Raw genomic sequence first — 24,831 nt, 5'->3', positions numbered from 1 at the left:
CGGCTAACAAATGTTAAACGTTATCGCTGGGCGCAGGGCCGCTATTTTGTAGCGATGCCTTTAAAGTAATAATGCCTTTTCGCGCTTATCGCGCTTTGTCAGTGGTCAGAGCGATGGTCCGCTCACGATATCAACGTTGATAACGCGAGCGGACCGTCGCTCTGACCACTGACAAAGCGCGAAAAGGCATTATTACTTTAAAGGCATCGCTACAAAATACCGGCCTTGGACGCACCTGCATGTATCGGAAGTTTCGCTAACGTTATCGATGCGTCTATCCGTTGTCTGTTGTCACCGACGCTTATGTAATCTGATTGAGTGTCGCGAACTGTGTAGTACTTTCTGGAGGACACGCAGGTACCAGGGATTACTGTCGAACCTTCAATGACTCATGTATAAAAGCCGACGCGTTTCGCCGCTCATCAGATTTCGACGATCGCCGACTGTGTTCGCCGCTATCTTCGTGCTCCTCTCCAGTCGGTAGTCGCTTCCCGGGAGAAAATGGCGATGGAGCGCGATCGTAAACAAACGCAGCCAGCGCCCGGCGGCGTATTTCTATTTGCGCCCCCGTTATAGTGAACTAGAATATATTCTAGTTCACTATAGCCCCCGTACAGCGCTCGACCGCTGGCGCCGCGCTGCACCGCTCGCGCGTACCATGTTTCTAGCCGCCGCCGTTGGAACGGAGGAGGCGTTGACGGAGAACACGCTGGGTTGGGGGTGCCTAGCCTGCTGTTAGGGGATCGGTGGTATTCCTAAATAAACGCATCACTGTTTTGATGATCCAAATATAATCTCACTATCAGGGAGGGAGCAGTCTACCTGACTGGAGCAGTATTTTTTTATTTGGGGTGTTGCTACGCTGCGCTCCGCAACACCCCAACGACCACTGCTTCGCGTCGGCGCCCGGCACCACGGCTTCCGCCGTGGCGCCGGGGTTCAAACGACCGCGCTGGCGAACAGACAGGAAAACAAAAGGAAAAGCGTGATACTAAGAAAAAAAATCGAGCCAGGGCGGGATTCGAACCCGTGTACGCATTATCCCGAAGCGAGCGCCGTAACCACTCAGCCATACAGCCACGCAAGCATGCGAACCATATGATTGCGTTCGAGCGCCCTCGGCGAAAGCAACCACCTAGAAACGCGGTACGCGCGAGCGGCGCAGCGTGGCGCCAGCGGTCGAGCGCCGTACGGGGGCGCAAATAGAAATACGCCGCCCGGCGGCGCGACGGCCCACGTGATACGATTGCCAATACTGACGCGGCGTCCGCGTCGGACAGGGCATGCGAGGAGAAGGCGGCATTCTTCAAAGCGTGTCGCTACTTTTTATATACAGGGGCTTTAGTTCACCCTAGGGTGCCTCGATGCCAGCGCCGCCGTTCAGGGTGGAGACAACCCTAAAACCCATATATATAAAAAGTAGCGTCACGCTTTGAAGAATGCCGCCGCCTCCTCGCACACCCTATCCGAGGCCGATTGGCCTAATGGCATGACGTGGACAGTCGCGCCGCCGGGCGCTGGCTGCGTTTGTTTACGATCACGCTCCATCGCCATTTTCGCCCGAGAAGCGTCTACCGACTGCGAGGAGCACAACGGTAGCGGCGAACACAGTCGGCGATCATCGAATATGATCAGCGGCGAAAGATAAACAAGTGCACGTGTTTCAAGCGGTGTAGGCGGCGCAATGGTCGAAAAAGGAGCGCGGAAGAGAGGAGAAACCAGGAGGAGGGTAGGCGGAGGAGGAGAGTGTCGCTACTCTCCGCTGGTGACATGGAGGCTGGTGACGCCATATTGTCGCTACTCCCCGCTGGCGCCGTCATATTGAATCACACGAGCTCAGACTCGGCTACGCTTGCGTTCATAAAGTGTTACTCGCGGCGCGCTTCAAAGTGCTTTGCTTTGATGAGGATTTTTTTTTATCAGTATCGCATCTGCACATCTTTATAACCAATAGCCGTTAACTCGCCGAAGGTCGAAGACGTAAATGTATGGCGCCGGGAACACGCCCCAAGTTGCCTAATTCAATCACATTTAATATGCCGTGTGTATGTTTGAAATACGCACTATTTTTATTTTTTTATTTTTTTGCGCTTCGATGCTTGGTATATAAGGTTTGCGACCCCCTGTGTGTGGAAGTTTTTCTTTTTCGCTGTTGTATTTTGGTTTACACGTCACGCCTCCTTTACCGTAGACAGCCACTCGCGCATGGCGGTTAGTTTCCCTTGCGTTGCGCGTGCTCTTCGCGTTCGTTGCAATTATTTGACGATATATACGCGCAATTTTGCTTTTTTTTTGCCCACAAAACTGTGTGCTGACAGGATTAAGCTGGTGTAAAAATAACTGCGATGTGAAAATAAGGTTTAGTTAGTGCTGTAGAGAAACATGTAACGTAACTTGTCTGTGTCACTCTTGCGTAGTACACACAAGAAACCAAACGATGCACAAAATACATTTACTTAGTAATATCTAGTACAGTCAATCATGAAAGAGATATGTACATGAAAAATTATATGTACTGTGTGGCGCCTGAAGGTTATGTTGAAAGACGAGACAAAAAAAAAAAAAAATCGCAAGGTAGGCTCGACACACACAATTCGGGATAGGGAGAGTTTTTTTTTAATTTATTCATTACATGGGGGGGATTCAAGTGAGTACATCAACCTTATTACACACAATATAAATTGAAAACAAGAATACAAACAAGAAAAGGCAACCGCGGGTAATATTAATCAAGATATCCAGCCAGAATACATCAACTACCATCGAATACGTCGCATCAGCCAAACACATCGATGGCGAGTACATAACATTTTATAAATAACCATTAGAACACTGATAACTACATTGAAACAATAAACAACACTGCATACATATCGCGTACAAAAACCGTAAATGAAACTAAGACAGTCAAATACAGATTAGCAATGTTTTTCACTTCGAAAATATAGTCCATGATGATGTAGGGCTGTTGACTTTAACAGACGGCGCCCATCCTGTCGATTTCCCTCGTACTGGTCCTCTTCAAAGTGTTTCGAAGTACAAGTAAAACAACAAAAGTGATTATTGATATGAAAAGTTAAGACTTGTAAATACAGAGAACCCATTACAGTGCTTAAAAATAAATTTTCGGAGAAGTAATCCTGTATTACCTCGCTTCACACGTTTCGAAGAAATGCACAGGCTACAACAGATACCATGCCAGAAAGCGCCGAAACATTTTGGTCCCATGATGCCCCTTAACTCTACTACACCTGGGCATACCGTGCACAGGCATTTAAAGACCGTCACAGTACCCACTACGATCGGGAATGAGCACGAATGACCATCGGCTTAGGAGCACCACGCTACAAATATATTCGTCTAAAAAATCAGCTATATAACGTAACAACCTGAGATCCGCAAGATATCTGCTGAGAAATCAGAAAATCACAATGCTTCGCTTGCCAAGTACAGAACAGCCGCTCTCCCCAGAAGAAGCACTGCGTTCTTTAGTCCCAAATAGCCAGTAGCGAAAAAAGAAACTGAGAAAAAAAAGAAACAAGATACACACACGATGTGTGCTTCCCGTGATAAAATAAAATAGGTGGTTTACATTACGATTTGTAGCTAATGTAAGACTGTCTCGCGGCGAAGCATCTTCGTCAGTCCTTAAAATAAGGGTATTACTCGCATAGACTGCGCCGATCAAAACGGCAAAAGCCTATGCGACGCGCGCTCGCAAACCATAGGCTACTCGGAGTGTAGTGCTTAGTTCGTGAGCGAACGTAGGTACTTACGTGAGCGAGGATCAGAGAATACTTTCTTATTTAAATGAAAAACACAGTGCGATAGTCTAAACTTTCTTGACACTTACCTCGCAAATGTAGGAGCTATCCGTTGCCTTCCAGTGATACAGCTTTACTTGGGCTTCCCATCTCTTCCTTCGCTCTGGGTCCCGGGGGAAGCGTAAACAACGAAGCCCTTTACGCGTCGGTCCGGTGCACTTGGGAACAAAACAGCCCGTCATGTCGACTCGATGCACTTGACAAGCTTGTCATTCATGCGGCTGAACACTGTCCAGCAAGTAGAAGCGTCAGCGAAGCATCCGCGCGCACTGTGTCTCGAACTAAGCACCGGCACCAAGCAATCGCAACCGCTCGCTGTGATTCAAGATGGCGTCGCAGCGAGAAAGCGGCGGCGCGGGGGCGGTCAAAGGATGGCACCACCCTCAACGGCGGCGCTGGCATCGAGGCACCCTAGTTCACCCTAAAGCCCCTGTTCACCCAGCACCTCCTAGACAAAAGCTTTCTAGGAGGTGTTGCTTCAGCAAGTGTAGTGTCGGCCGGCCGGAACTGACGTCAGATTGCAGGGCGCAGGCTTGAAAAGCTTTCTAGGAGGTGTTGGTTCACCCCGCCCCGTTTCAAAGGGGATGCCAATAAATCATCATCATCATCACCACCAGCGCGTCTCCTCCTCTCCCAGCGTGACATTATCACGACCAGTGCTCGCGCTGGCGCCTGCCCAGAGTTTCGCCTCCTGTTATTCTTTCTCCGTGGCTGCGCTCAAAAGAGCATAGAGCTAAGACCAACCTAATTTACTTTTAATGGTCAGGCAAACGAAAAGCATTGGAGTTGTCAATCAGGTCTACTCTTAGCACTTCTCTTCAAAAGAGCACAGTTATTGCCACTATAATTTCCAGAATGAAAGCATGTGTTCAACTAAGCAAGTGCACATCCTTTTATTTATTCACTTATTTGCAGAACAATGTTTTGCTAGCATATTTTGACATGTTCACAAAACCATGTTTACAAAAAATTACGTTTATGTAGGGCAGCTAACTTGACCAAGTTTACATCATTCTAGACCTAAATAGAGACTATATAAAGTTTCGATGCATTTTTTGATAGTCAACAGAACATGTCAGTGATTTCACTTGATGTGATATTATACCTCACTGCGAAATGTTGGATGCAACCAGTTTGTAAATAATGTGCCAAGTTTGTTACACTTCAACACGAAAATTATGTTACTCTGTGTTCCACTGTTGTTACCCACTACAGGAACATTGTTCAAAGCAGCATAGGATAAGATTGTTCACAGATCTTACAAACCAAGAAAAGTCTTGTAAAATCTGTGAAAGGCAATTAAAGGTAAATTTAAGAATGCGAATGTCATACACAGCAAATTTTTTTTTTCTTTCTCAGGCAGCTAGTATTTCTATAGCTCCTTTCTGCTTTTACAATTAAATGCAGTTTATCTCCTTTGGCTTCTGGTTAACTGAATGACTTGTTTGTTAAACAAGCAAAATGGCACGTGCCAGATAAGAAAGAAGAACCAGCTTTCTGGCTACCTTGACAAAGACGTAGACTGTATGTGAAGCTGTACAGCATGGAATCAAGAATGTGTAGTATACACACAATACGCAGTGACTATAAACAAAGACAACAGCTGCACCTTTGAGCAATGAAAATACAGACAATGCAGAATGTGGCTTGGTAACTGGGTACATGATCTTTGCCACAGATAATTAGTGGCAATTGATAAGCAAGGTCTGGACTAAACAATTTAGAGAAAAAAATATGACATTGAATTTAAATTGCTTGTAAGTAATTTTAGTGTTTATTTATTGGTCATGCATCTTTAAAAAAAATCTATTACAAAAATATGGTGTGTCCCAGCTAACATTGGCCAAGGTTTTAAAAGATATGCCAGTGCGCTATAGGTGAACACAACTAAAAGCATGTCTTTGAACACACTGCGTGCAAGTAATCTATTTTTTCAAATTCGGTCTAATGGCATATTAAGACACGATTACTTGATAAACTTTGAGAGAGTCTTAAATTTAGGGAAAAGCCTAAAAATAGACAATTGTAGAGCATCCTAGTCATCTTATTCCAAGTTTCTTCCTAAATATAAGACTTGTAAAATTAACCATCTAGGACAATTATGCAAAAGAAAGGATATAAAAAAACAGTATGACTTAGTCCATAAGTGCCCATCAACATGCATCAACATGGCATATTTTTAAAGCATTGGATAAAGTTAGCTGGGACATCCTGCATGTGTAGCTTGTGTGCACTGCATAGCCAAGTTAGGGTGGCTGGGCAAGTTGTGCAATCACTGGATTTTTAAAAAGCAATATGCAACAAGTACGAATAAAGAAAAAAATGTTTTTGAGCTTTCTATTCAAACTAAAAGCAAGTAACAATGCAAACATGTGGGCCAGTCAGAAACTGACAGTTGTCAGTCCACACAACTGCTTACTTCTTAGATGAATGAGAAACAAAAGCACCATAATAATTATCTTGTTCACAACAAACTCAGTGCACAGACTAGTGGTGTTACACATATATCAATCCTAAGGATAGTTTCTTCTTTAAATGTATTACAATAATTAAATATGTCTTGATCATACAGCCATTTCAAGAACACCATACTTGCAGATATTTGTTGAGGCTCGAAACACACAATATCTCACAAAAAGCACACTCTAATTAACAGAAATAGATAAAACTATGATACACACACTCTTGCATAGTTACATGAAAATTACTGAAACATTCCTTTGGGCAAACCACTGGTTCCTTTGTGGTGAAAATGAGCACAACGTCTCCATGCACATTTCATCACGACACTTGCTAGTGCATCCACAATGGAACAGCATATTGTTAGGTATTGCTATGGCAAGACGTGCAACATGCCACAAGTGCTGAAGACAATACCCAAGTATGCCCCATGTAACACAGTCGAACCCAGATATATCCAATCTGAAGGTGATCACAAAAATTTTCAATATATAGGTAATTCAATATGTAAAGTAAAACATTTATACAAACATTTTCAAGGGGATTTTGCCATTGTTTGTTATACACAATAATTCGTTATATGTGGATTTGATATATCCAAGTTCAACTGTACCTCACAATTTCAAGCAGCACAACACAACTAGAAAAAAAAAAAAAGCCATTGTATCACACACATGCCAGAAATGTGTCATTGTGCAAGGCTATGCATTGTCCATTGGACAAGAGCTGTTTGTACATACAACTGTTTTTAACAAGACACTCAAAACAAACATTAAACCAGACTAAATTATACTCTGACCTTTCAGAAATCTCTCAGCATTAACTTGGCAAAAATCATATCAGCAATGAAAGTTGAAACTGAGAGCCACATTTCAGAATCCCAAGTATTAACCATAACTGGAGTGACAACTGCCATGCCAGCCAAAATTTCACAGTTTCTAGAGTTCTACAGACTTTTCAAAAGGCTGCTACTTACTGCACATATTTCTGTGTAGTGTTCCATTCCTTGTAACAATGAAATTTGTTCATGCTGACTGACAGCATGAACAAAGTTCTCATCAAAGAACTTCAATGATGAAGTTCTCATCCGGGATGCTTGGTGACACTTCATCTAATCATTCATGACAAACAGGATGCAAGACCCCGTTCTTTAAGAACAAGAGGTTTGCCAGAAGTAAACTTTCTCCACTACCACGCTGACTAAACATGAAACTTTCACAACCTTCTGTAGCACTATCAAAATTTTCTACACTGTACTTACTTTTGCTTTTTTTTGTTGTTGTGCAGACATGACAAAAGATGCCAGGTAGAAATTTTAAATTGTCACACATGACACAATTCACATATCACAGTCGACAATTTACTAACCTTAGCCAGCCAATGCCAAAAGCTGCGACATTGCAGGGAGTTTGTTCAAGAATATGAAGGTGGTGTTGCTGCCAGTTTTGTTTTCACTTTATGTTCGAGCTTAACGAATCCCTGTTTTTGAGATTAGCGACATATTTGCAATTTACCCAATTACCATGTGAACCTGTATATTTAATAATATTGTATGAATTATGTTGCAATATGGCAGAATTGCAATTTACTAATGTAGCTTGACATGATACATATCTAGGATATAAATTTTCAAATAAATATACAAGCTACAGAAAAGTAGAACTTCTATCAGTCAAAATAATTGTAAAAAAAAAAAAAAAAAAAGGCCAGGTGCACTTACAAGCTTAAGAAGGATCATGGTGTCACTGAGCACATGAAAAAGACGGGAGCCAGACTGTGCAAGGATCTGCTCAAGCACTTAGGTAGCACAGCATGCCACTGCAGTATTCCCCTTACCTTAACATGTCTCTCTTCACATTTAGTGGTTTGTAAGCCTCCAAAATGATAAAACATAGGCAGTTAGCCTCAAGGAAACCACCAATATAGAAACAATAATTTGCAGAGATGCTCACCCTCAACCAGTGATGGAAAGACACCTCTAGTTTTTCTCCAACAGGGAGTGAAGATCAATAGCCAAAAATATCTGGGAAGGTATTTTGAAGAAGGAGGCGTCCCATTGCTTCGAACATTACTTCAATAAATATTTGTGCAAGTATGAGGAGGATGCAGTGCCTGCTCGCAAACCAAAAAGGGCGATGTGCGATGAAGTAGTGCTATCAACTTTCTGAATTTCATCTCAGCTGCAGGATAGCCTGCTAACAACTCGCCTTTAAATCCACTCAACTTTTCAATGTAGACTATTCTAAAAAGCAATGCCTGCTCTACTGCCCATAGGCCTTTTTGACATGAATTAGGTGAAGGCTACATCCTTGCTGCCACTGATGCTTCCCCAAGTGATAAAAGCTTGTATTTATGCAAAAGGAAGGCTGTTTGAAAAACAAGGTGCGTTAAGTAAGCATGTTAATAAAAGTGATTCTGCTACCATGCGTCTTACTTGCTTTTATGGATGTTTATGTGTGCGCAGGAATGTTTTTTGCACCCTGTATAGTGTACAGTATTACATATTTATCTGCTACAAATTGCAAGGATAAAGAAGGGTTTTATGGCTGTTTTTTTTTTTCCCTTTCTCGTGAACATTCAGAAGCAATAGCTTGAACATTCAACACAGATTGCTACAACTGGTATCATGCATAGTATTGCATTAATATTCCAACGCCATGTATATATTAAATTGCTTAGCATCTAAAGTGCTATTTAACCTAGTAGCAACAGGCACTGCTCAAAGGATAGCAAATGTGCATAATAAACTTTGCAAGAAGCAACACAGATTTGTGTCACAACCTTGCACATAATTTGTGCACTCCATATTGAAACAACATACTAACAGCAGCACATATTAAAATAACATCGAAGACTGCGATTAAAGCTTTAAAATGAAAACAGTAATCACCCACCAGTTTCTCAAGATGTCCTTTCACATCCTTAAAATTGCTGCAATACAATGGGCGTCTGGCATTTAGCTGCAGACACAAGGTGTTGCACAGGTTCAATAGCGGAGAATGACAACTGTAGCTGTCACACATTTACACTGGGAACCAGCTTCTAAAACAAACATTAGTCTCCTCGTGACCAGACTGGAGTGTTTCATTTGGTGAAGTGGCAGATGCCCTAGTTGCTTGCCTCATGGTGAGTATGGTGGCAATGGAGGCAAGTTGTGCAAGTGAGTCAAGTCCTGTCGATAAGGCCACATTTCTGAATGTGAGATGCCTACTACAAAGGTCTCTCGTGAGAAATCATCGTCCAGGAGCAGGCTGTCAATGGCTGAATCACCCAGCCGTGTCACTGGCACAGGACGAGCCAAGAGGTTCGCACCAGCAGCCAAAACGGCTGCAGCTCCAGCTGCTGCCACAAGATGGTAACTAACACTGAAGCTGACCTCCACACGTGAGCTCCTGCTTGGTTTAGTCATTTCTTGCTGCACCTCCATCAATGTTGAGATGTAGTAGCACGTGCCAACAATTCCAAGACAGAGGCCCACTGCACAGTAAAAAATAAAAATGAGATGTTGTAAAATGAAATGCATATGCCCCTTGTCACGACACCCACTAAACTTCCAATCGATATGCAACTAGTTCAGAAAAACTGCACATCAGATGAATGAAACAGTTAACAACAAACTAATACATAAGGTTACAAAACACTGTTTGAAAAATTGCAGGAACCAGACAGCAAAGCCATATGCTTTTTCCAGTGCTGTCAAAGAGCTCTGCAACACCCCTTGCTAACACAGCTCTTTGAGTTCTCCTGTTTTTCTTCTACATTCATTGTTGCAAATGTGCTTGATAAGCCCAAGTGCATCACATGCAATAGCTACTATCACACATAAGCTTGCCATCTTTTTGTTTAGCTTTTTTTTTCTTCTGATATATTAATAATTGCGCTCTCATTTCTGGCCCAAACAAGCCTGGCCCAATGAAGGCTATCATATTCAATCAATATGATAGCCTGGATGCTTGCACAATAGAAATGACATTATGTTGTATTGAAATGCAGGAAAAGGACTCAAGTACTCCAGAGTTTCTTAGAAAATCTACAGTGAATAAGCCACCAAACTGTATCCAATAGTGAAATGGAAAAAGAAGCTGCACATCGCGAAAGAACATGGACACAGGTAAAGAAAAGACAGGACAAGCACCAACTTCAAATTGAAATTTATTACACAAGAATAGAAAAAGAAAAAAAATTAACAAAATGCATGCGCGCACACATGCACAGACGACAGGGTTCAGGGGGGTAAGACACCATGTTTCTTTCAGCAGATTAACTTCACTTTTCAACAGAGTCAGACATTTGGCTAACACATGTGCCCCCGTTCCTCTCGATTAGTAACGCTTAAACTAACTCTCTTGTTAGTTTATTAGCGTGTATATAGACAACCGAGGTGTCTCATAAAATTGGTTCACACCCGCATTCACGGCAGTGTAACTCAAGGTGAGAGGCAGTCCCCTTGAGTGAGCTATGGTGCTCTTTGAGCTGAAAGTTTATGCCCTGGCCCGTTTGTCCAATGCCTTCTGCAGACGAAAGGCATGTCCTATACTACACCACATCTGCAGGGAACAAATTGTATTACATGTTTAGTGGTGCACTGAGTGTGTTTCGGTTGCTCCTTACTGCTCAGGCATTTTTGCAAGGCTGGACATACAGTAGTACGTGTTGCCCGAGCTAGTCGGTTCATACTGAACAATTTCAGACCAAAAGATTTATGGCCACTTAGCGCAAAATGGAAACAGTCGAAAATACAGTTGAAAGTTAGCGCTTACCTTGTCTCCTCCCCCTTTCTGTTTCCATTTTTACGCTAAGTGGGCATAAATCTTATGACCTGAAATTGTACAAATAGCACTAAGCTTATTCTTGGCTGCAAAAACCACATCCACATTGTATTGGGTGGCCACTTTTTCCAAACGGAGCGACACCCCATGAACATATGGGATTACCGCAAACAGCCTTTTTTCGACAGTCTTTTCCTTTGGCACCCTCTTGCCTACTGCCGTGAGAGCCTTCTCGACAGTGGAAGAAATTACAGAATCCGGGAGGCCTGCCTTATGCAGTTTGCCAACCTGAGCATAGACACTGAGGCATTTGGTGTTCAAATGATTTTTTCACAGCCGAGCAAATGCACAAGAAAGCAATGCTCTCTTTCATGAGTTTCGAGTGGCCAGAGCTGAAATTTAAGAGGGCTTTCATGGACTGGGGCAATTACATCCAGCAGATGTAAGTGTCACCAAACACAATCTAAAGATGAAGGTAGTGGATAAAATTGTCTTCGGGGGTCTCGAAAGAGAAGTTCAGCTTTAGCCCTTGCTCCCTAAACAGAACATTCACAACATTGCGGTTAAAGTTGTCGCACTTAACAAGAACTAGGTAGTCAGGGCACAGAGCTGCTTTTTCAAGGCCCTGTAGACACCACCCAAGAAGATGTCGCCGAAAATAGGCCTCACGACCTGATGCAGACCCCCAAACATTGAGTGAATGTAAGTTGAATGAAGGTAACAGGTCAGGAACTCCGTGAAACCCTCAACCGAAACTCCACATCGAGTCATAAAAGCAAACTCCTCGGTTGCCTATAACCATGCTAATAAACTAACAACAAGAGAGACAGTGAAAGCTTTCCTAATCCAGAGAAATGGTGACAACTGCGTTAGCCAACCATTGCCTACTCTGCTCAAGAGTGGAGTAAATTTGTTGAAAAATGCCGTGCCTAACCCCCTGAAACCTATTACCAAAATGCATGTGCACGCACATGCGTTGACAACTCTTGCTTTTTTTTTTTTCTATTCTTGTGTGTAATAAATTTCCATTTGAAGTCTGAGCTCATCTTGTCTTTCTTTCATCTGTGTGCACATTTTTTCGTACTGTGGAGCTACATCATGATGTAATACAAACTCACCGAAGCTTGTGCTCCTCTAAGAAAAAGAAGTCAGCACAAGACTTCACTATGTGCCACTACAAAGAAATATCAGCAGCTTGGTAATATGCTATAACATAAAGACATACCTGTCACAATGCTGCAGAAAGCGTTTCTTCGAATGGCTCTCAACCACTTGTATGTGACACCCAGGGCATCCATAAAAAACTGCAGCAAACTGCTCACGATGGCCAGAAAACACAAAACTATGAGCACTCTCTGAAGGCTGACGATAGCTGGTGTGACACAGTCCTTCATTACTGCAAGAGAATATGAAATGGAGGTTAAAAAACAGGTGACCAGGTCTTATTTTTCCCAAGCACCTATGAAATTTTACAAATGGCCTGCTGTACTAACAAATTATAGTGCCTGGATTTATAATGCAGTCTTGAAGTAAACAATTTTTTTTTTTTCACATTCCTCTGGGGACTTTCATGAAATATGAAAACACTTCCCAATACTTTTATTGTATACCTAATCATCACGATGTGATCCAATATCAAAGCACCACACAAAGCGTTAAGACAAGTGGTGTTTCATTAGTGTATTTCCTGGCACCAGGCCATTCCACGCTTGACTGTTTTACACTATTTAAGAGTAAGCAGTTATTGCGAGCTGGTTTTCAATTACTGTTAGTATGACGGTTACACCCTATGACCTCATGCCCTCCAAAAAGCTCGTTTTAGGGGAACTGCAACTTTTTGAAGAAAAAAAAAAATACTGAAGATCCCCACCAGCTATGTAAAAATAACATAGCTGATTTAGGCATTTGGGTTCATGTTGTTCCAAGGGGGGGGGGGGGGGACAAATTAAAGGATATACACAAGGTAGCTCCAGAACTACTGGAAGTTCAGTCAACTTGAAAAGTGATGCAGGTAGTAAAATACAGATGGTGAGAAACCTGGTGAAATAATTCCACAATGTTGGAGTGATTGCACAATTTTGTAATTGCGGACAGAGCCACTAACACTGAATTCAATTCTGGGGTTTTACATGCCAAAACCACGATTTATGAGGCACACTGTAGCGGGGGACTCCGGATTAATTTTGTCCACCAGGGGATCTTTAACGTGCTGCACCCCAATGCACGGGACTCAGGCATTTTTGCATTTCGTCCCCATCAAAATGCGGCCACCGCAGCAGGGATTTGATCCCGCGACCACGTGCTTAGCAGCGCAACACCATAGCCGCTAAGCCACTGCGGCAGGTGACAGAGCCACTACAATGGCGCTGATATGTATACCAGCATAACGAACAAAATATTCACCCACCTACGTTATCAGGCAGTACACCACAGACAAGTTAATCCATTGTCTTCCTTGATTCCAGGAATTATTACAGTGGCCATTTAACATGGAGATTGCGGACAGCAGCAACCCAATGTAGCTATGTTACAAATATTTACCAGATGATAAAAATTAAAAGCTACAGATGCTTTGCAGCAAGCAGTTTGTGCAACTGAAACCAGATGGCAGCATCAGTCTGCTTCGCACCTGCATATATGCGAGGCCTTGTGCGAGGCTCAAATGCGTGGCAAGCAGTGGCCAAGCACAGTGTTTGTAGCAACAGTTGACAGCACGGCAGTGAAACAGTGCATTTATGAAAAACATAGCAAGCTAAAAAAAGAAAAGAATGTGCACCATCCCTCAGTGTAGAAGCATTGACTGGCTTATCAGGATGCACAGCCTGTTTTGTGAGCTAAGTACACACGCCTGTGCTGTAGCACCACTGCAAACCTTTTACGTGATATAAGGTGCCAGTGAGAAACCTAACCAAGCAGTGTAGGTTGGCTAACAACTTAAAAAAAGGACTTTGATCGTGCCATACGAATTGTGACGTGTCGTGGGATGCTACTTCTATGCTATCGCAGAAATGGACGTATGGCTTAAGCACCACTTTGTTGCCACATTTTGCAACTTGCACATGCGTTTTAAACACAATTCTGCACATAATACATCCATAACAAAATTATGTCAAGGAAGGGAAGAACAAGTGCCTATTACTACAGACGCCTCAGTAGCTGAAGAAATGTTAGAGTGGAGAGGTTGTATACTAGTGGTAATGAGACAATGGTGAGATGTAAGTGGATTGGCTAAACATTCGAATGTAAACAACAAAATCTAATGCAAGTTACAAGAACAAGCATCATAAACAGCGTTAATGTCAAAGAGGGAGAGAGAAATTTCTGCGCTGAGAGACCAAGAAGTCGTCGTGTGTGAGCTGCCATCTTATTTGGCATTGGGAATTGACAGTACAAAATGAGAGCAATCAAAACATTGAGCCTGCCAATTGTACAGCTTTCCTTTGCTCCACAGAAATCACTCAAACTGAAGTGCTGTAGTTTTCTATAACACTGCCTGAAGTTAAGTCATTATGGGGTGGAAGGCAAGTGAATACAGATAGTTACTCCCACTGACAGCCACTTTTTCTTTTCTTTTTTTTAATGCAGCTGCACCAGCAGCTGTGCTGATTACGTGTTATTTCACAGTCCATGCACAGACCGTTCCTAGAATACATCACACCTGACATCCACCTAATTTGACTTTGGTGCATTAAGTGAACTTCAACAACTCATTGCTTTAAATGGGTTTTCTTAGCTATAATCAAACCTCTTTTGCATCAAACAAACAAACAGGAACAAGGTTTCAAGGAACTAAGCTATCTGGTTGCATGGAAAACATGAAGCACATGCTGTGTTTACAGTCCCTTTAAGGTGCTAAATAAGACACACTTCAGTTTCTTTTGTTTCTTTAGTTCTTTGTCAATGCCACAATCAGCTTGAAGTTTTGGATGTGAACCCATCCCTCCTCATCCTGCCTGCTTCCAATGTGTGTGTGTAGGTTGCCAAAAACAAAACCAGCAGGGCAGAAAGTGTTGGACTTACCTTCGTTCCACCCATAATAGACATATGAAGGCAATCGTGACGGTCCGTTGACGAAGTGCCGGGGGAATTCCTCAAAGTAGCCAACATAGAAGAAATTCTGCACCCCCAGATACTTATGGCCACAGCCACCACCCTGCAGATAAAACCAGCGTGGGTGCACTAAAGCTGTGGAAAGTGTAGCAATGACAACAATGCTGAGAACAGCTGCCAATAAGTTCCGCTCGCGCTCCTTGAGGCGCCAGTGATGGGGCCGATGATGTCGTGCTGCTGCTCTCTCCAAAGGCATAGTGCACACAGTCTGCACTGTCAGCTGCGTTATGCCTAAGACACCATCCACATGCTTTGGTCACCACTAGCTGCTCCTGCACAGACCACAAGATGTGCATAAGAATAAATTACTCTTTCTGGGCATGCACTACATGCTCAATTGTATACAGCAAATCATTGACATGTAGTTGGAACACTAGCAGTTAATATATGAACTACACTTAGTTTTATGCAGGAACAGAAAGTAGGATTCATAAGGCCCACTTAAAGAACTTGAAATGGGTAGCTATATACATCTAAGAACAAACTTAAAATCAGAATGTCCTTGCTCTTCAATGTAACAAGACGCAATGGTTAAAGCACTGCCAGTACTACTACAGTACTAGGGAAACAGTACCAAAGGGAATGAAACCTTAAATATGGCAACAATAACAAGCTAAGTTGTCACAAAGAATTACTGCAAAATAAAGCAAGTAGAAGCAGCAGCAAATCAGAATGCTACGACATCAGGCTGAGAAAATTGCATGACATGAAAAGGGCTTAGTAAAGTAAAATAAACCAAATATAGTTAACAACAGGAGGCAGGTTCCGGTACAAGTAAAGCACACAGTGAGGAACAGCTGCATGCCGTGTACAAGAAAAAACAACAACAACAACAACAATGTAGTGGATCTCTGCTTCTCAAGTATTTTTGTTAATTGGCCAAGTTCACTAGAAAGCACTAAGAACCTTTCAATGTGTTTTATCATATTCAGTCAATTCTCGATGAAAGATTTCTCCTGAAGTTTTATCTTACAAACATTTTGCTTCACTTCATTTGCCTTTCATTCTTCAGTCACCCATGCTGTTTTTTTCCCTTTACCAGTTCCCAGTGATGGAAGCGGCACTTGGCCTTTTGGAGCAGCTTTAGGAACAGGAGAAATCAGAGTTCGGAGCAGAAATATGCGCTTTTAGAGCAGAAAAGTTTGCTGTTTGGAGCAAGGAACAATGCTTTGGAGCAGCAACTTCTGCTCTGGTGCCAAGTGGAAGCTCTGCATGCAGTTAAAGAAAAAAGATGCTGTATGAATTGGTCCTGAAAAATTGCATCCATCATGTATTATATTAAAAGTTTTTTTTCTTCAACTTGCGGCTCCATTTTTTAAATTAATGTATTAAAAAGATATTTAATCCTGAATTCACAGTTAAATCTGCATTTCAATGAAGTGTTAATTCCCTCCATACTGTCCCTGGCTCTGTTATCCATTTCATCTGCTAAACATTTCATTTGTTAAAGCATTTCATCTGTTACACTCATGTCACCAAGTGGAATATGTACAGCCACCCAATTCATTAATAATATGGCACGAGCGTTGTATCCTCGTCTATTAATAATATTGCGCCTGGATAAGCTTACACACTTTAATTAAAGCGCATGCTAGTCGCAGTGTATGGTACACGAGCAATCTGCTGGGAACTACTGTGAACTCGCCTAATGTATGCTTGTGTGCTTACTGGACAGAAAAGCGTAGGCACAAAGCTACAAACTATGAAAATTGTGCACGTCGCGCACTTCATGTCAACACGCGATGTACACCAGGCTGCGTGAAGGGCCAGGGGCAGGTGAATGCGAAGTGCCCCGGCCGTCACGACCATCATATTATTTTAAGTAGAGACTATTTTAATGAAGCACAGCACAGAGCAAAATTAGGCATTTTCCTTGTACCGCTGGTGTTGTAAAAAGCAATGAAATTGATTGTCACTGCAAAAGTTTTTTTTCTCTGCTTGGTTATTCAGAGCAGATGCGTGTCGGCGCAGGCGTGGCGCGCAATACCTGCGATGAACAATAATTTGGTGCAGCATGTAGCAGCATTTCCTTCACGGCACGGTTTGGCGCAATTGGCACAGCCACTTCCATCACTCAATTCTTTTTTATACAATCACTTGAGGTAGCTATACTCATTCTTCTTTGGCTGAATTACTTAAAGAGGCAGGTTTTAGAAACAAAAGAGCCCCCCTTGGCCTCTCAGACACTTGTGCCTTTAGCCATACCCCCGAAGACAATGAATGTAAATTGTCTTACAACTTCACTACAACAACAATGAATTCCCCTATCTAACTTTTAATTATTCACGTAATGGTAAACATTACATTTGTGAGATGAAAACTGATCAGCCTTCTGACATTTGGACACTGTAGAAGAACTCTGAAGTCTGTTTCACTTTCAAGATATCACTCAAAGCCACTGGTATAACACCAGCCAGCAGCTCTTAAGGGTTACACACAGAAAGTAACAAAGAGGAATGTTATGCTAGTTGCACAATGCACTCAATGTCCAATGGTAATTGACGATGATGATGATGAAGTGGTGCCTTTCCCTTTGTAACGGGCGGCCGTTACGGTGACGGCCGGGCAAAATGAAGCAAAAAAGAAAAAAAGGAAACGGCAATATGAAGCAAAACAAACTATACACAGGTGTGTTCCAGGAAGAGTGGCCGACTCAAAGCGCAGCTACACTGTCGTGGATACTTCCTCCCCGGTCTTCCACGGACGCTGTTGGCAACATCCTACATTGTTGTGTTGCTGTTCTCCACTGTTCAAGGCGTCGCTTAGTTCTGGACACTGCCGCAGCCTGCACCTCTCCCTCAGAGTCATCGAAGCCGAGCGCTACTGCTAGCGCTGTCCGAGATACAGACTCGCCAAGTTCGTCACACTGAAGCACCAGATGTTCGATTGTTCATCCGATTTCCCACATGAACGGCACAACACACACGTCACTGTTGTATCAAACGCACGTTGCTGCGTTAGAGTGCGCAGCGCCCCTGCTCTAGCCTGGAAAAGCAGGGCGCTCCCGACGCTATTGTCATATAGGCGGGTAGCTTTGATGGAGCTCTTGTGTTGACGGTAGAAAGACAGAGTCTCTTTTTGTGCCAAAGCCAGTTGCCACGCCACCTCCTCCACGTCCCGGACTCTTTGTTGCACTGCCTTGGCGTAGGCTCCGACCGATTCCGCGAGTATGGGGTCTCGTATGAGGCCATTCTTTTGCTTCAAATGGTGTACCCTCCGAGTCCACTGTGTGCGAAGACAGGTTGCCGACAAGTAGTCGAAGACTCTCCTCGCCCACCTGTCACGCTGCATATGTAATAGGCGGTTGTAGAAAGCCAGCTTGCTTGAGGCCTCGCGTGCAGCGAAACTAGACCAACCTAACTCGCCTTGCAAGGCCTCATTGGCAACCGTACCATGGCATACAACCGCTATTCGGCTGACTTCTTGCTGTCACCTCTCAAGCACATCCCGACCTTTCGCTGTGAGGCACACCACCGCGTTTCCAAATGTCAGAGCAGGAACATGAACCAGTTTCCACAGGTCTCTGATCATTACGAAGCGGTTACATCCCCATAGGCACCTGCGTCTCAATATGCACTGGGCTCTAAAGCAGTCTGTCCCACTTTCTTTTTGTGAAGCCCGTACAAGTCCTTGCCGTCGCACAAGTTTACTCCAAGGTACTTGACTGATGAGGAAATTTGTAGGATCTCTTCCCCCAATCGTAGCACCGTGCCTTCTACCAACTTCCCGGCCAACTGAACTACTGTGGTTTTCTGGGCGTTGAATCGAAGGCCAAGCTTCTTCATTTCATTTGCACATACGTCCAGTAGGCTCTGCATGTCGCGAGGAATCTCTGCCACCAGCAGGAGGTCGTCTGCGTATGCCAGGCCTGGGATCCGGCGGTTGTCGTCAATCCCGCTGGTCATGTACCGCAGACCAAATCCCAGGCCAGATTGCAGGAGGGCTCTCTCAACGCCCGACACGTACAGTAAGTATATGAGCGGTGAAAGGACACAACCTTGACGTAGTCCTCTGTTCACCCTGATCCTCCCAGTTTCAATTGTGCCGAATTTGGCGGCCACCTCGTTTTCGGAGTATAACCGTCGTATTGTGCATAACAGTTTCGCAGGGAGGCCCAAAACAGCGAGGCGCTCAAAGAGGCCAGAGTGAGGCACACTATCGTAGGCCTTTTCTACGTCCAGCGCACAGCAGATCAAGGACCCGGTCTTCCTTCCTTGCTATTTCAGCACACTGGGCTATGACGAAGATACTGTCCTCCTAACGCCGTCCTCGTCTGAAACCGTTCTGTAGCTCCGTGAGACGACGCTCAGATTCTGCCCAGCCTTCAATCCATCCCTTCAAAGCTTGTACAAATACTATATAGAGGACGCTTGTTACCGTTATGGGTCGGTAATCTTGGAGCTTATCTGCTTTCCCTCCGCATTTCAGGATGAGGGACACTCTGCCCTGGCGCCAGTCGCTAGGTATTGTTATTCCATTGAGGATTCCCGTGAATAAATCGGCCAGCTGTTTCCTTGAGTTGGGGCCAAGGCTTTTCACGAGGCGGGCCGAGATGCCGTCCTGACCAGACGCTGTTTGCGTGCGGACGCGCGATATTGCCCGATCAATGGTGCAAGGCGTAAACTCCCACCTTAGTCCCCCGCTATCCTCATCTTGGTCCACCTGTCCTGAGTGCACTGTTGTACATGGAGGTTCCATTCTGTTCGACCTGTAAAGCCTCTCAAGATGTTGCGTCACGCATTCCTTGAGGTCTGCGATGGGCTGACCTGTTTCATCTGTTATCTGCACAGAGGACCGATTTTGTCTGTCCAGGGACTTGACATATCGCCAGAAACTCTGCGCAGTTGATTTGCCCTCAGCCCGAAGGCTCTGCATTTGGCGTATGTTCGCCTCCGCAAGTTTAGCCTGCACCATCGCCTGCATTGTCCGCTTGAGCTGTAGGTAGAGTTTCCAGGTAATTTCAGAGAACTCTGCCTCCCTGGCTTTCAGCGCTTGTTGATGCTCTTGGTTTGTCAGGCGTCTCGCACGCCACGCCTCCTCTTTGTCCCCCCCCCCCCATCCGTTTCTTCTCCGTGCTTTCCGACCATGCACCATGTGGCGTAGCATGATCCCACTGAGCACTGACACGTAATCCTCGTACGACTTTGCCGCGCTCCACTCTCCACTCAGCTCAAACTCCGTGGCCACCTGTTCAACGGACCTGTTTGGTAGGAACTTTTCGCATTTGGGGTGTCCCGACTATTCCACTGCTTTGCGCTGAGACCGGCTAAAGTCTATGCGTAGGCGATTGTGGTCTCTTCCCAGGCTGTGTATACCTTCCTCGTCGATGTCCAAGCATTGCATTAGCCCGCAGAGCTGGGGGGACACTAAGGCATAATCGATGCATGTCACGCTGCCACGGGCGCACCATGTATACTGTTCATGACAGCGTGGACCCAGGTTGGCAATTTGGACTTCAAGGCGCTCCGCAAGACGCCTAAGATGGTCGCCATTTGCATCTGTATACCCGTCCAACTCTGAGAGGTGGCCATTGAAGTCACCTACTATAAGGATCTCCTTGCCATTTGCCATTCGCCTGATGTCCCCACATAGGCATTCCACCAACTGACTGTTGGCTTCGCTGTGTACATTATGCACCGAAAAATACACTACACAGATTGCTGTCAGCACCCCAAGCAGCTCTCCAGTTATCCACATATGCTCGGTGTAGTTTCCCATGTCACGTTGCCAGCTCAGAGCTCGCCTCCACAGGACTCCGACTCCTCCGCCTTTTCGGCTTCTGCTGTCTCTGTATGTGCCCGCCCAGCACCACTCTGCGTGTACGGGAGGCTCGTCTAAGTCTCTGAAATGAGTCTCCGCCACCGCATACAGCGAGATCTGTTCTGCACTCAGCATACGATAAAGCTCCTCTCACTTGGCCTCGTGGCGAGCTCCGTTCATATTTAGGAAACCGACTTTGAAATCGACCCTCCGCTTTTTTTTCCGACGCCTGTGTCTCTTCTGCCCAGTTTTTACTGTTGTTGCAGAGGCCTCTGGATGGACATATGGTGGTGGACCCAGTCGCCTACCATGCGGAATAGGTCGATGCCTGGGTAGAGGTTCAGCATTTGCCTCAATGGACCGTATCGGTAGCCCCAGTGTTGGGTTCCGGCTGCCGGTGGGTAAGCGGAGTTGGCCTGTATACCCGTGTACATTGGTGCGGGAAAAAACTGTGTGATGAGTTCTCGTACCTGTCGCGGGGGTGGGGGCTGCTCGGGAGCTGGGATGCCGGCCTGTGTGGTGGTTCTCCCGTCTCCAGTCTAGTTCGATGTCATTTCCACTAATGTAGTGCTGGCTGTCGAAGAGGCCATCAGTCGCTCTTGGCGCCATGCCTTGTCTTGCATGCTTCGCCTCCGACTGCACCTTTGACCCCTTTTCGTGGCCCCTAAAAAAGAATGGATTAGCTCTGTCACTTCTGTGGCTACTTTTTGGCTGGTCTTGGCGAGATAGTGGATACCGTCTTGAGCCAGCCGGCCTTCTCCCTGCACTGCATCCGACAGGTCTAGAAATTTTGCTGACTCACTCGTGCTTGTGCTTCTTTGCCCCGCGACGTAGTTTCGGGGACGGAGCATATCACTAGTTCCACCGCGTATGGGATTATCCGCTCGCGCTCCATCTGGGCCACCTCCGCTGGTTCAGCGCTCTTGTTAGCATCACTCACGCCCGCATGTAGAATCACTAGTATCTCACTCTTGCCTGCCTCGTCGCAGTAGCGCTGTAGTAGATGCTGAGCCGTGGCGATCGTTGCCCCCCTTCGGAACCGGGTTTCCACGCTGAGTTCACCTTTCATCTGTTGACGTAGCGCCTTTGCGATGCGTGCTGCGTTCCCGTCTCCACAAACCAGGATTTCCTTTGCGGGGGTATGATAGTTCTGTTTCTTACGAGGCTTCTTCATGTTTGCGTTCGACTTAACACTGCAATTTGCAGCATCCTGCTTGACCTCGTTTCCGGAGTCTTGGGTATCCCGCCGGGAGGAGTCTTGGTCCTGGCCCACGGCTTGGCTATGTAAAGGGCCATCGAGGCACTGTTGGTCACCCACTGCTTGCCCCTGCTCACACTTGGCCTTCAGCCGAGCAAGTTGCTCCTGGAGACTGTGCACCAGATCTCGCAGGGCGGCAATCTCCGCATGGGTATCTTCGCGTTCAGCCTGCCGCTGTTGGTCGCGTTCCGTCTGGCTCTGATCAGAGCGCGCTTTTTGCTGCGTAAGGTCCTCTTGAAGGCGTTGCGTCTGCTCGCGGAGCCCAGCAGCATCCGTCAGTGCATCATCGATTTCGGCCCTCAGTGCCACCCGTTGTGTGCACAAACTGCGCACAAACTGCGTCGACAAGTCTGCCTCCTGTTGTGTTTTGAAGTCTGTTTCATCCAGATAGGCCCACCTGGAGCACTCGTCGCACCGAACCTGTATTTCATCCATTGTTTGCCGGCGCTTCTTGCTTCTCGCCATGTCATGAAGCTGGTGCCACCTCTCGCCGACTGTCGGAACTACCGGAGAGATTGAAGCCCGGTGTATTAGGCCTAGTTTTCACGGTGGACGACAATCCAACACCAGGTTGTGGACATGCTGTACCACTCGCCTGTCACTTCACGTCGGCTATCCTTCCGGGTGCATCACTGACCGGCTACGCAAGCAACTAAAACGGCGGAAGAAACAGGATAACAGGCAGTGGCTGAAAGCTCACCAAAGCCCCTCCATGCGGTTCACCAGCGATTTGCAAAATAGTGAGCGCCACCTGGTGTTTTCTAACCACATACACTTGTTCACAGACTGCATTTCTCCCTCTGAGTCTCCCCCCCATCACCTTCCAGCGAGAAAGTGTGAGCACAAAAGCTTTTCAAAATTACAGTGAAAATTGCAGGTCCTCATAGTTGCCCCACGGCCACAGGCTTTGGCTGAGTAGAGGCGTGTGCAGAGTTCGCTGATGGTAAAGGGGAAGATGTTGAATGGGAACAATAGTTTGTTCTGCTGGTCGAGGTTACATGGTTAGAAATACCGTTGCTTGCGCAAACGCAGCAACACTTTTGCAAATGGTCAATTCATTATCATACTTGTTCCTTAAAGTATGTGTGTCGATTCAACATTTTAACAGCTTAACAGTTGATTAAAGCATATGCTTCGATCTGAATCTTAAATGAACATGTCACATAGTAATGGTGTACATTCAAACCTTTGAACTGTGAAATGTCACAGACAGGTAACTTGCACAAGCTGCACGTGCTATCAAACCTTTAGTGTTGATATACAAACCACCTGAAGAAGCCTGAAGGTGAGCACGGAGGAAGACTAGTCAGATTTGAGCAATGCAAAGGCATCTATGAATTAGTTCTTTGCAAAAAAGTGTGACGCTTGGTTTTCAGTCTAAGTGTTACATCAATAATCTAAGGAAATAGTCAGGACATTATTAAGCATGACTGAAGCTGCATTTTTGCGATCCTTTGAGAAACATTATGGAGAAGCAGAAGCCATTGCAGCTTGCACAGAACAGTGTATTGCGGGCTATCTACCCTGACAAACTTTACTTTCGAGTTCACAATGTCGCGCGGGAATTGTATTTTGCGGTCCATGTGGTACAGCAGTGCATATAGTACCAGTATTGCTCAGATTCGACCAACACAAACGGAAAACTGCTGTAGTCTACGACCACTGTGTCTAAAAAAGCGAGCTGCGCATGCCGCGAGGGTTGACGTTGTCGCCCGTTTGAGGAGCACTCCTGCCTCTGTTGTGTCGTTTGCCATGAAGAAAATTAATCAACTAGCGCAAAAGCAGTGGCAGCAGGCTCCGAAGCTAAACGGCAACGCAAGTCTACTTGGCACATCAAACTCACTTTCTCGGTTGCATATGTCTAAATGCCAACGGGTCATTTCTGAAACCAAGGAAGTGCGAGTGACAAATGTGCTTATACAGACTACACTGCAAAATGCTATCACCGCGCAAGGTCAGCGCGCTAACTCGCTAACGGTAAACCCGAATTAATTTTCAAGGTTGTCAATTAAACACGCAATTCACTGTACACAGTTACACACACAGGCTCGCCTCAATCGGCGGGCGACTTCACAGACGCATCCATTGCTATCACACATCGCAAAATGCAGGATTACATATGACCTTGGCGTATAGCTCATCACAAAAAAATACCAGCATGAAGTTGTGGTCACCTCCTGCGTATCTAAACGACGAACACGGAAATATATTAAACACAATATGCCTACATTTTCTTGCAGTCCTAAGCTGGAAGCGGTGATGCGTGCAGATGAACTTCGGTGTTGTAAGCAATGGCTTGAAGACTATTCTGCACTCAGCTGCAACATTGAAGATGCGATTGTCGCAGACTAAATGAACATCATGAACACAATTTACGTAAAAGCCGCCCTCAAACAAAAACTGGCATGATCTAGAAAATATCAACCAAGTACTGCAGTATTAAACTACAGAACCAATAAGTGGCACATAGATCAACAAGCTAGCGCTTCGTGCTAGCATTGGCAAGACGTTGACTTGCAGCCAGATTTTATTCGCCCATTTTATTCTCAAAAAAATAAAAACATTGTTACAATTTCGCATAATAAAACATGCTCAAATGCAGTAGTCGTCATAGCATCAGTTTGAATATTTCAAGTTGTATGTTGGGTTT

The 24,831-nt window shown here is 45.0% G+C and overlaps 1 protein-coding gene across 1 annotated transcript; it reads right to left on the bottom strand.

Annotated features, from left to right (window-relative positions):
• Positions 1 to 4,692: 4,692 nt before the first annotated feature.
• LOC119431862 (transmembrane protein 127-like) lies at positions 4,693 to 24,664 on the bottom strand. Its single transcript, XM_037699313.2, has 4 exons — positions 24,410 to 24,664; positions 15,074 to 15,435; positions 12,279 to 12,449; positions 4,693 to 9,761 (listed from the first exon to the last, which is right to left on the bottom strand). Exons 2-4 carry the CDS (start codon positions 15,357 to 15,359, stop codon positions 9,406 to 9,408), a joined length of 813 nt encoding a protein of 270 aa, XP_037555241.1. The 5' UTR covers positions 15,360 to 15,435; positions 24,410 to 24,664; the 3' UTR covers positions 4,693 to 9,405.
• Positions 24,665 to 24,831: the final 167 nt, after the last annotated feature.

The sequence above is a fragment of the Dermacentor silvarum genome, chromosome 1 (assembly GCF_013339745.2).
Source record: "Dermacentor silvarum isolate Dsil-2018 chromosome 1, BIME_Dsil_1.4, whole genome shotgun sequence".
In the NCBI taxonomy this organism is placed as follows: Eukaryota; Metazoa; Arthropoda; class Arachnida; order Ixodida; family Ixodidae; genus Dermacentor; species Dermacentor silvarum.
Note: the sequence above shows the minus strand (reverse complement) of the source record. Positions and strands in the feature narration are given on the sequence as shown.

Excerpts from the sequence above, each read along its gene's own strand:
- LOC119431862 (XM_037699313.2), bottom strand. The coding sequence starts at position 15,359 with ATGCCTTTGGAGAGAGCAGCAGCACGACATCATCGGCCCCATCACTGG. Across the intron at positions 12,450-15,073 it reads CTATTATGGGTGGAACGAAG|TAATGAAGGACTGTGTCACA; the intron begins GTAAGTCCAACA and ends ATTCTCTTGCAG. Across the intron at positions 9,762-12,278 it reads TTTCTGCAGCATTGTGACAG|TGGGCCTCTGTCTTGGAATT; the intron begins GTATGTCTTTAT and ends TTTACTGTGCAG.